Source organism: Phyllostomus hastatus, unplaced genomic scaffold (genome assembly GCF_019186645.2).
Source record: "Phyllostomus hastatus isolate PE091 unplaced genomic scaffold, TTU_PhHast_1.1 phas_contig_40, whole genome shotgun sequence".
Classification (NCBI taxonomy): domain Eukaryota; kingdom Metazoa; phylum Chordata; class Mammalia; order Chiroptera; family Phyllostomidae; genus Phyllostomus; species Phyllostomus hastatus.
In genome coordinates, this window is record NW_025333872.1 from 42,102,269 (window position 1) to 42,114,209 (window position 11,941).

The following is an 11,941-nucleotide window of genomic DNA, read 5'->3' on the forward strand; positions in this document are numbered from 1 at the left end:
GAAGAGGAGAGAACACTTCCAAGTTTATTCCATGAGGCCAGCACTGTCCTGATAGGAAAGCCAGATAAAAGACACTACAAAAGCCCTGGCTGGTGTGGCTCAGTGGATTGAGCGCCAGCCTAAGAACCAAACGGTTGCTGGTCTGACTCCCAGTCGGGGCACATGTCTGGGTTGCAGGCCAGATCCCCTGTTGGGGGCATGTGAGAGGTAACTGCACACTGATGTTTCTCTCCCTCTATTTAAAGGATAAAGACTCACTCTCTTTCCCTCTCTCTGGAAATAAATAAATAAAATCTTAAAAAAAAAGAAAAAGAAAATGTCCTCTGGTGAGTATTAAAAAAAAGTTTAAAAAAATGCTGTCAGAATAAGTAAAATAATTCTTGGAGAGGGTGAAAAGTCTTCAATTAAATGCAAGGCATTACCTTTATAGCATTTCTGAATACAATTTTGAAACACAGATGTGTAAAGGTATAATTACTTTTGGTCCCTCAGCCTGTTCTACGCCAGCATGATTTCAGCATGACTGACTATTCACAGGCATATACTGCCCTACACACGGAGCATGCTCTACCACAGAATTCTATCTGCTGTTGTTCACAAAGAACCACAACTGAGCAGACGCTGATCCACATGCCCAAAACAAACTGGCAGCAAATGAAGACCTGAGGCTAAGAAATTAACCCAACACAATCCAAATGAACTTGGGTGATTCTCTTCTAGGATCATTAGCTATATACTATACTGTTCAGATCAAGTTCTGCATAAGTCAATAAACAAACACCTGAAGGGCTCCAAACAGGATGAGTAGGCCAAGGACAATGCAGAAAAAGATACCTGGGTTTTGGGAACAGCCAACCTAAGAATGAATTCCTGCTCTGACACTTTCTAGCAAGTTATTTAACAGCTCTGAGCTTCAGTCTTCTCATTTGCAAAATGGGAATAGCAACTAACCTCTGAGGGTTGGAGACAGTGTCTATGAAATGCAAGAGCAATTGTGGTGGTAGTCCTCATCACTAATGAAAGGCATCTTCCACAAGATTTGCATGCCATGGTTGAGAGGAATGTGAGTTAGAGGGACTTGCAAGAACAAGGAAAAAGGGGCTAGTGTGGCTCAATGGATTAAGCACTGTTCCCAGGCTGGTCACTGGTTCGGTTCAGGCCACTTGTTCGGTTCTGGACATGGTGTATGCCTGGGTTGCACACCAGGTCCCCTATTGGGGCACACAAAAGTCAACTGATGGATGTTTCTCTCTCACATCAACGTTTCTCTCCCTCTCTTTCTCTCTCCCTTCCTCTCTCTCTAAAAATAAATAAATAAATAAAATCTAAAAAAAAAACAACTACAGGGAGGTGAGAAAAGAGAAAGGAGGAACTAAGAAAAAAGGCAAAGAACTAAAAGATGCAAAACGTAAACTAAGTTACAATCAGAACTTAAAAATAAGGTTACACTCTTAAGAGAACACTAAGGGGGAAAATTCAACATACAATATATAAGGGGCGACTAAAATAAAACTAGAATTTATTTATAAAAACTTGTGTTTATTCTTACATCTTTAAACTTCAGTCACCTTCAAAGCACTCTCCATTTGATGCACTTCATCTATTGAGACTTTTTTCCACTGCTCAAAACTTTTTTTTTAAGATTTTATTTATTAATTTTTAGAGAGAGAAGGGAAGGAGAAAGAGGAGAGAAACATCAATGTGTGGTTGCCTCTCACGCACTGGGGACCTGGACTGCAACCCAGACATGTGCCCTGACTGGGAATCGAACCAGTGACCCTTTGGTTTGCAGGCCAGCGCTCAATCCACTCCGCTACATTAGCCAGAGCCCAAAACAGTTTTTGAACTTGTCAGTTTTGATGCCTTTGGCCTCTTCCACATCAGCAAAATATTTCCCTCAGGAGAATAGGGAAGGTGGGACATAAGGGTGATGGTGTTTTTGGTTAGAAACTGCTAAACACTCAGAGCAATGTGGGCAGATGCACTCATAAATCACCCATCATGAAATGAGCAAAGGCACTAAAAGTCCTCAAAAGAAGCCAAACGCAGCCTCTCACAACACCACCAGCTGGTACACTGAGACAGATGGGTCCCTGAAACACTCATGGGTGGAGGCAGGGGGGAGCCTGTACTATACATACAAGGGGCCTGCCCTCCACAAGGTAATTCTGGTTTTTTTGGCTCCCCTCATATTAACCATCTGAAACCATCTATTGAGCGGAAGAAATCTGGTAACACAAAGTTTGGTCAAAGCTAAGAATGGAAAGTTAAAAACAAAACTAGGTGACTTTTTAAAATAGAACCTTGAAATGTAGCTAATATATCCAAATAAAGAAAGCATCAACAGACTAGAAGTGTTCTCACAGCTTTGACGAAGAACTTGCAAAAGGTGAAAAAAAAAATGTGTTCAAGAACACTATATGCAAAACAGTAATGAACAAACAGTAACAAAATGATAATTATGAGAGGCAAAGGATGTGTTAAGTAACCTTAATGTGGTAAACATTTCACATACGTGTATTAAATCACCACACTCTCTAACTTAAACTTACACAATGTTATATGTCAACCTCAGTAAGTAGGGGCAGGCAGTAACGAACACCTGGCCTAAGTAAAGAAAAAAAAATATATCTGGTTAAAGCTACCATGGTACCTCATAAAAACCCCAAACAGGTTACAGCCAGGCCTCAGAAAGAAGTGTGAACCCAGAAATAAGTGGTATTAGGGCATCAGGATCCCAGGGACCTTGAATGGGTTCCTCCTGTCCAATCTCTAGATTTTCATCCCCATCCCATTCTCTTCTTTTCATTCTTCCTCCATTCTTCTGTCACAGTACACAATCTTCATTTCCAGGAGGATAACACTCTCATTTTTCTTATTTTCAGGATTTATAAGCTTCTCTTAAATATTTTGCTTGGGCCTCTATTAACATATTGGATTCAACTTTTTGCAAATACAGGAACCCATTATATTTGATTTTCCTAACCCCTGTGATGTGACCTGGAGCTTAAAAGAGAAAACTTCTACATTTATGTACTGAATAAGTAGTTGCATTTTATATAAATATACTGTACTAGGTACAGTTATATACTGTGGCTGGTGTGGCTCAGTTGTTTGGAGCATCATTCTGTGAACTGAAAGGTCATGGGTTTGATTCCCAGTCAGGGCACATGTCTAGGTTGCAGGTTCAGTAGTCACTAGTCGGGGCATGTGCTGCAAGCAACTGATTGATGTTTCTCTCCCTCTCTCCCTCACTCACTTTTCCTTTCTCTAAAACCAATAAGCATGCTCTTGGGTGAGGATAAAAAAATATATATTAAATATATACATATATGTTAGTTATATTCCTAATATGTTAGGTATATTTCCTCTACAGAAATTTGAGGCACATGTTAAATTAACCAGCTACAGTTCATAAAACAAAAATCAAAATCCCATTCCACATCACTACCTATAGTTCACTTCACATCTTGCACTGCCATTTACACACACCTTTTTTTTTCCTTGTTTTTAAGTTACTCTATCACAGGCACCTTTATAAGCTGCATTATATCATTTTTGGAACAAAGTAGGTACATAAATAAAATATAAAATAAAATATACTGCCTTGAAAAAATGTAAATAAGAAATAGTAGGTATGTGCCTCACATTCATTTAATAAGACCATAAAATTTGAAGCCGATGAGAAACCAGATGTAGCTAATCCATCATTTTAATGATTCCACAGCACTCACCATAAAGCCTGAAGAGAAATTGGCATTCAGGTTACCCACACGTCAATCCTGTAGAACTGACCAACATACCTTGTGAAATAGTACCACAGTCAAGTATACCTAAATGATTACCAAGAGAGCCCATAATCCCAACACTCAATCAACCCACACCACATATTCCTGATTAGCATGTATGACGGTGATCTTTACTTTGCTATGTGTTTTCTAGTTTCATTAAACCAGGCCTATTTTCCCCTCCCATGTTAGAAAACCTCATAAAAATTATGATTTTCCCCAAATGCTTCATCTCTTATTCACTCATTCAAAGACCAGACTAGAAGTCATACTTCCAAGAAACCCAAGTGTACTTACTTATTGTGTTGATGAAGACTAAAAATATAAGAGATGGATACAAGAGATGCTCCTATTAGTACAAAGAACATTATTCATGTTTAGAGTAAAAGTTCTTCATCTTCTCAATTAAAAAACCCTTGACAGTCATTTTCCTGCCTCTTCTGGCTATTCTACACAAACCATATTTTACTATCAATTTAAAAGAGAAAGTCAAGTGTGGTGGCACATGCCTGTAGTCCCAGACACTTCAGAAGCTGAGGCAGGCAGATTGTCTAAGCCTACAAGTTCTGGGCTGTAGTGTGTTATGCATTAAGTTCAGCATCAATATGATAACCACTTGGGAATGGGAGAATTACCATGTTGTCTAAGGAGTGGTGAAGCAGCCGAGGCTGGAAATGAAGCAGGTTAAAAAAGAAATATATTACAATCTAGTTCTAACACAACTTTTTACCATAGTGATTTGGAGGGACTTATAGAAAGCTAAGAAAGCTAGAGGTCTTCTAACCCACCTCCTTTGGTAACAAATCTCATCCATGTGAAGTGGATGCTGTAAAAGCCTTGGCTAAAACATATTTAAATATGCCTTACATGCATGTCTTGCCAGATAATATAATCCTTGAGGGCAGGGGACATATGTTGGCCATTTTTCTGTCTTGATAGCCAAGACATAAAAGAAATCTAGCAAATGCTCACTGAACTAAACTGTATAAATGGATTCTCTGTGATTATTTTTATAGAACAGTACCACTTACCTCTTTCCTTTCTGTATTTTTCCTCTTCCATTCTTAGCTCAGACTCCTCCTAACTCCCCAGGAAAGAACAGGTTCTACCACCTCAAGGAGAAATGTGAAGAATAAAACTGTTACTCACGGGAGGACATCAGGATGGCTACCAACGAGTTTACTCATTGAGACACAGAGTCGTTCGTGAAGATCGTGGTTGACTTGGCCTCCAGTTTTAATGGCTTCAGCGTTCCTTTCCAGCAAATCCAAAAGGATAGGGCGCAGATGGCGACCAATCAGCACAGTATAGTCCTTATCCAGAAGTAGTTGTGCTAAAGTATTCAGGATACACTGGCGATCTTGAGGCGTCCACACCTGAGAGAAAAGCCAAACAAAAGACCCATGTGACATTGTAAACAATATTTGCACTGCTGCAGAAGAGCAAAGAGCTGTAGCTTGGAATCAAAACAACCAATTTCCAGACTTCATAAGTGAGTTTATCTTATAAAACATGGGAGTGGGGGAAGGGGTGTTAGATAGAGAATTACAGTTAATTTCATATAAAGGCTGTTACAAATAAGTATCAGACTACTGGGGTTTAAGGTAAAAGAACTGACAGCAATTCTATGTATTGGGATGGCCAAAAAGTCTGTTTAGTTTTTTCCACAAAATAAAATACACATTTTTCACTTTCACCAATAACTAATGATACGGATATTTTTAGTATGTGGGCAATTTTCCATGTGGCACAATACTGATTGTTTTGAATTAATGTCTCAATTTGATCGCTATCACTTTCAACTGGTCTACCCTACCGTGGAACATCATCCAGTGAGAAATCTCCAGCATGAAACTTTGCAAACTACTTTTGACACGTTTGATCTGCCACAGCACCTTCTCCATACACTACACGAATCTTGTTTTGTGTTTCAGCTGCATTTTTACCTTTCTTGAAATAATAAAGCATAAATGCTGAAAACATTACTTATTTCCTCCCATCTTCAATATTAAAATGACTACACAAAACTTCACCAATTTTGATAAGTACTTTTTTAAATGCACACTGATATGACAGCTGTCACAATACAATCTAACAAAATTATTTCAAATGAGGTTCAAGACAACTAAGCACTACTGGAGCCATCTTACAGGAAAAAAACAAACAAACTTTTTGGCCAACCCAATAAAAAGCTACACAGCTTCTCTGAAAAATAATCTTAGTTTCAGGATCTCAACACTCTGCCGAGGAATCTAGCGTTTCCCCCAGCTCCTCTGCTCTTGAAGGAAAATATAGGAATTAAATGAAAACAAAAAGACTGCAGTTAGTATGCAAAACTGACAACTCTCTTGAGGAAAGCATAAAGGAATGAATTCCTGGAAATAAATAAGGATATCCCTACAAAAGCTCTGGCTTCTAATAAATAAACAAAACAGATCCAAAGTGCACAAACACGCTTTGACATGCAAGATGGAACAGACTACAAAATTCTAGTGCCTGGGCTCAAAATGTCCAGGAGCATAACAGGGAAAACTGTCAAGTGTATACAGGGCTCATGGTGCTAGTAAGCGTGTACAACCCTTGCTGCTGCCCAAAGCAACACACCCTCTGACCCAGCAAGGCTGACCCAACACAATAAATGTATCCTAAGGAGTTTCACGCCTAACAGTTATTTTTAAGAGTACAGCTGATCACAAATTAAATACCATATGCAAAAACATAATAATTTTTTTCCAAAGTTGTCAATCTGGAAAGAGGTCACCTTACACCTGAGCTCTTACAAAGTCTCCCAAATTATTGGGCATTCTCCCATTCTCCCATAAAAACACCTAATTTTGAACAAATCACTGATGGAGAAAGGCTGTTATCGTGAAACAATTTCTATCAGTATCAGTTCTGTTGTTTACAGGGGCCCGCACAAACAATTTCATAAACTTAAAGGCAAGTGAATTTAACAGACTTGGTCATTATATACAGAAGCATGACCTCACATTTTCAACTGCTGAATGTCCTTATAAGTAAGTCCTCTAAAAGTATCTTTTTAAAATACAAAAATAAAAGTAATATAATAAGTGGTTACAGTGTGAAGAAAAATACACATCATGTGCAAAATAAAAACAAACGTAACTGTCCTAGATATGTTATTCAAATGGACATTTGTAAGCTAGGGAAAAACCTCCAGAGAAGACTATTATTATTATTATTATTATTATTATTATTACCATTATTATTAAATCCTCACCCAAGGATATGTTTACTGATTTTAGAGAAGGGAGAGAGAGAGGAGGGAAAAGGGGAGAGGAGGACGGAGAGGAAAGAAGAGGGAAAAAGAAGGAGGGAGAGAGAGGAAAGGAGGGAGATACATCTATGTGAGACAGAAACATCAATCAGTTGCCTCCTGTATATGCACCAACCAGGGATTGAACCCGCAACCTAGGATGTTCTCAGACAGATTCAAATCCACAATGTTTTGGTGTCCAGAATGGCGCTCCAACCAACTAAGCCACCTGGCCAAGGTGAGAGGCCATTATTTAATAATCTTTTTCTTCAAAAGGAAATCTAGAAAACTGTGTTAGAGGAAATAGATATTTAACTTTTTAAAAGTCAACTTTGATTTTTATAATTTACATACAATAAAATGCACCCATTTATCAAGCTCTTTAAAATATGCACACACCGTGTAATCAGCACAAGTATCAAACCCAAAGTCCCCTCATGTTCATTTGCAGTCAACCCCCTCACCTAGACAACCAATGATTTGATTTTATGACCAGATTATATTTACCGTGTTTTTCAGAGTATAAGACACAGTCCCCCCCCCCTGAGAGGAATAATGGTTGTTAATGCTGTTGTTGAGTTGTTTACATTTACACTGATGAAATATTATGTTATTTATCTTATTAAATATTTTACCACATTTTTCGCTTCAAATTTTTTTCCTGTTTTCCTCCTCTAAAACCTAGGTGCATCTTACAGTATGAAAATACGGTACCTATTCTAGAACTTTATATATATTGGTTCATACAGTATATACTCTTTTCTGTCTAGCTTCTTTTGCTCAGTATAATGCTTTTGCCAATCATCCATGTAGTTGTATGCCAAAAGGCTGTGGGTTCAATTCCTGATCAGGGCACATACCTAGGTTGTGGGTTCAAACCCGGTCAGAGCGCATGCGAGGCAACTGATCAATGCTTCATTTCACATCAATGTTTCTCTCTCTCTCTCTCTTTTTCCTTTCCTCTCTTTCCCTGTCTCTCAAATCAATAAAAAACATATCCTGTATAAGGATTAAAAAAAAGGTATGGGGGCTTCTTTTTTAAAAACAATGTTCCAAAAAATGGGCTGTGGTCACAACTGCACATATTTGTGAACAAAGCAAAAATGAACTGAACACATAAGTAGATATGGTATGTGAATTACACCTCAATAAAGCTGTTTTTAAAAATTACTATTATAGTTCACATGCACTGATTAGTTACTATGTGCCAGGCACATTGTAAGCTCTTCACATGCATTACATCTAGATCTCACAACAGTCTATTTACAACATTAACAATACTAACCACTTTTATTAACAGTACTTACTAAAGTCTAGATATCTAATCCTCACAGCAGCCCATAAAGTAGGTATTATCCCCATCTTACAGATAAGAAAACTGAAAAATAAAGAAGGGGCTAACGTCACAAAGCTAGCAGCAGAATCAGGAATCCATGTCACAGAGACTGGCTCCAGAGTCCCTGCTTTTAACTTCTCCGTGTAACTATTCAGCAGCTGCCATGTAGAATATATCAAGAAATTGAGACTTAGGGGTATTAAGTAAACTTTTCCCAAAAGTCACCAAAAGCAATCCAAGAGACTGAACTTGATTTTCAGCCATACTTCAGTTCCAGTACTCAATGCATGCTAAACATTTTGCTCTTCCTGAACATAGACAAATGATCAAGGAGGTAAGGATGTGTGATATTGAGATTTATAATAAGAAATATATAGCCTCAGCAGGTGTGGCTCAGTGGATTGAGTGCCGGTCTGTCAACCAAAGGTTTGCCAGTTCAATTCCCAGCCAGGGCACATGCCTGGGTTGCAGACCAGGTCCCCAGTAAGGGGCACTCAAGAGGCAAGCACATATTGATATTTCTCTCCCTCCCTTCCCATCTCTCTAAAAATGAATAAAAATATCTTTTTTAAAAAAATAAATTTATATTTGGTCTTTGACCCCATCCCTGGCAGAGATCCTAAAACCTTGGAATTTCCTGTGATGGCATCAACAAAGGTGTCATCCCTTTTGTTAATGAAATGAATTTTGTAAAGTACCCAAGGATGGGGCTGGCTGAACCAACCATTTGATTAAAGGGCTGAAACTTTCAGTCCTACCCTCCTAATCTCTAGGGAGGCCAGGAGACTAGGAACAGTTCAACCACAAGAGCAAATGGGCTAGAGACTGAGTTCAATAACCACTGGCTAAAGATTTAATCAACCATGCCTATGTAATGAAACCTCTACAAAAATCTAAAAGGAAACGATCTGAAGGACCCCCACCAATACCTTGCCCTATGCATCTCTTCCATCTGGCAGTTTCTGAATTATATCCTTTTATAATAAACCCATGATCTACTTAACTGACAGCTGAAGGAGTGGGTAGTCAAAACTTCCAACATACAGGTGGTCAGCACAGGGACAACTTGGTCTTGCAGTTATAGTGTAAAGCAGGGACAGAAAAGCAGTCTTGTAGGACTGAGCCCTTAACCTGTGGGACATGATGCTTTCTTCAGGTAGGAAGTGTTACACTTGAATTAAATTGTAGGACACACAGCTGGTGCCTGAGAACTGCTTGGTGGTGTTTGGAAAACTCACACACTGGAATTGGAGTCAGAATTGTAGAATGGTCGTGGTAGTAGAAATGAAGATGAAGAAATAGATTCAATACTGAGAAAGTAAATCACAACTCGGCTACATGTGAAGGAAAAGAATGAAGTGTTGAGGACCCTAAATTCTCTATAATATAATATTACTGGATAGAGAGGGTGGTGTCACCAACCTACATGACGAACACAGAGGCACAATCCTAAAAAATTCTTAACCCATATAAGAACCAATATTTCAAAAATCTTTACTTGCCAATGAAATCATTGTTTCCAAAAACTGAAGAAAAAGGGAATGGCAATATAATCAACTCTTCTCTGAAATGGAAACAAACCTGAAAATATGTCTGAGGAGTTCAGAATTTGCAAAGAAAAATAAGGCAAAGGGATCCAAATCTCCTTAATTCAACTGAACTTCCTAGTACCTTTTGAGCCCAAGTAGCATTACCATACAGTCTCAGACTCTATGCCAGTGGTTCTCACACCAGTGTCAGATTCTCTAAAACCTCATCTAGTAAAGGCTACAAACCATTTCCCCACCCTACTCCCAATACATCAACACCAACTTTGCATCCACATAGTGGTGTAGAATCATAAATTCTCTGTTGCTGGTCCATGATCCCTAGATTCAGAACTGCTGCTCTAAATTCTAAAGCCCATTTCTATTGTAGAAAAATACCTCTAGCAACAAAAATACATAATTCAGGAGCCTGTCACAAGCTCAGCTCATTTAAATTGATTATGTCTTTCCTTACTCCAGCCCACCAAAAACCAGTTTTCTTTCTGGAACTCCCTATTTGTGTGATTCCCTTCACTGAGGCTCATAGGTGAGAAAGCCCAGGGGTGTACTTTTCACTCCTTTTTCGTCTTCAACGTTTAATTTGTTGTTCTCCAAACAGAAATGCCTCGCATGTTAGTTCTCTGACGCTCCAGACCCAAAATACTGCCACAGCTTCATAAGCAATGGGTTATGCGTGGGCAGTGCATTTGTGACTAAGTTCTAGATGCTGGAATCAGAAAAAAAAATTCTATTTTGATGAAGCTCACAGATACTGCGCATCGGGAAAAAAATGCAAAATGGAAAGAAATGTGTGATAAGGGTCCAAAACTCAGGCTGGGCGAAGTGAGGGTCAACAAGAAAAGTCTCTCAAGAGGCCAAAGACCCACATCCCCCCACCACCACCACCAAAAATCTAATCTACCTCACAGTTACTATGGTTAGTACCCTGCAGCCAGCACTCAGTCTTGCTTTTTCCTTCAGTTGTTCTGTTTCTGAACAGTCTCCAAAAATAGATGTTAAATTCCCTGGGGGCAGAGGCGCGGATTTACTTACCAGTCTCCATACAAAACCAATCTGTGCCTTAGGCACAGCAGGAACACCACCAATACTTGTCAATGGGCCGAAAAGAGTAAAAAAGAGAAAAATCTTCACCCAAACGCACACAGGTAGCTGCAACGGGACACTTATGTAAAACACCTAGCAAAACGGCAGACTTGCCACCTCAATTACAGAAAAACCACATTTCTTTCCGAAGGCCATGTCTGCCACACGGGGCCAGAGCGCTGCATGGGGGTCAGCGGAGAAAGAACACGAAGGCTCCCCCTAATTAATTAGTTAAAAGGTGCTTTCCTACCTCCTCAAACCCGCGCGGATACTTCCGCCAATGGCCAGCCCTCAGGAGAGGGCCAGGGTGACAAACGCGGCTTCTCTCTCCCGGCAAAGCAGTGTGTCACCGCTCAGGGCCGCGGGGCACGCGCGTAGAGGGCGGACGGGGTCGACCAGGCGTTTTCCCTCTTGCTCCGGTTCTTACCTGCTTGGCCAAGAACCTGTCCAGCTCGCTGCGGCTCTTCTCGTTCTTGGCAGCGATTAAACGCAGCGGCGCGGCACCCACTTCCAGCAAAAGATGCTCCATGACCGCGGATCCTCTACCGCAGGCGCCACCAGCGTGCCCGGGTCCACGCTTGGAGCCCCGAAACCACCACAAACTACGCCCCCGAAGAAGAGCGGCCGGCGTAGCTCCTACAGCACTGGGAGTGCTGCGGCCCACGTGGGGAAGCACGCGGCGCTTCGCGTCATCACCTCGCGACCACGACCGCCGAAGCAGAGGGACCCAACCCCGCCCCCCCACAGCAGAAACGTGTGACGTCACAGCGCGCCAGTTCCGGGAGGCATTTTCGAGGGAGAATCCTTACTCCACCCGGGTCCACTGCCTAGGGGTGGGAAGGCAGGAGGCCTCGCGTAACAGCAGAACGAGACAGAACGTTCCACCAGGATGGAGAAGAGCTGGAGACCC

The 11,941-nt window shown here is 40.5% G+C and overlaps 1 protein-coding gene across 7 annotated transcripts in view; it reads right to left on the minus strand.

Annotated features, from left to right (window-relative positions):
* Positions 1-11,659, minus strand: part of MDN1 (midasin AAA ATPase 1) — a 139,026-nt gene extending 127,367 nt beyond the window's left edge. For all 7 annotated transcript variants that reach the window (XR_006786102.1, XM_045842555.1, XM_045842556.1 and 4 more), the window contains exons 1-2: positions 11,459-11,659; positions 4,938-5,164 (exon numbers count right to left, since the gene is read on the minus strand). Coding sequence is in view for 6 of the 7 variants with exons in the window: in XM_045842555.1 (XP_045698511.1) it covers positions 4,938-5,164; positions 11,459-11,560 (329 nt within the window). In the remaining variant the exon portion in view is untranslated. The remainder of the gene's footprint in view (positions 1-4,937; positions 5,165-11,458) is intronic.
* Positions 11,660-11,941: the final 282 nt, after the last annotated feature.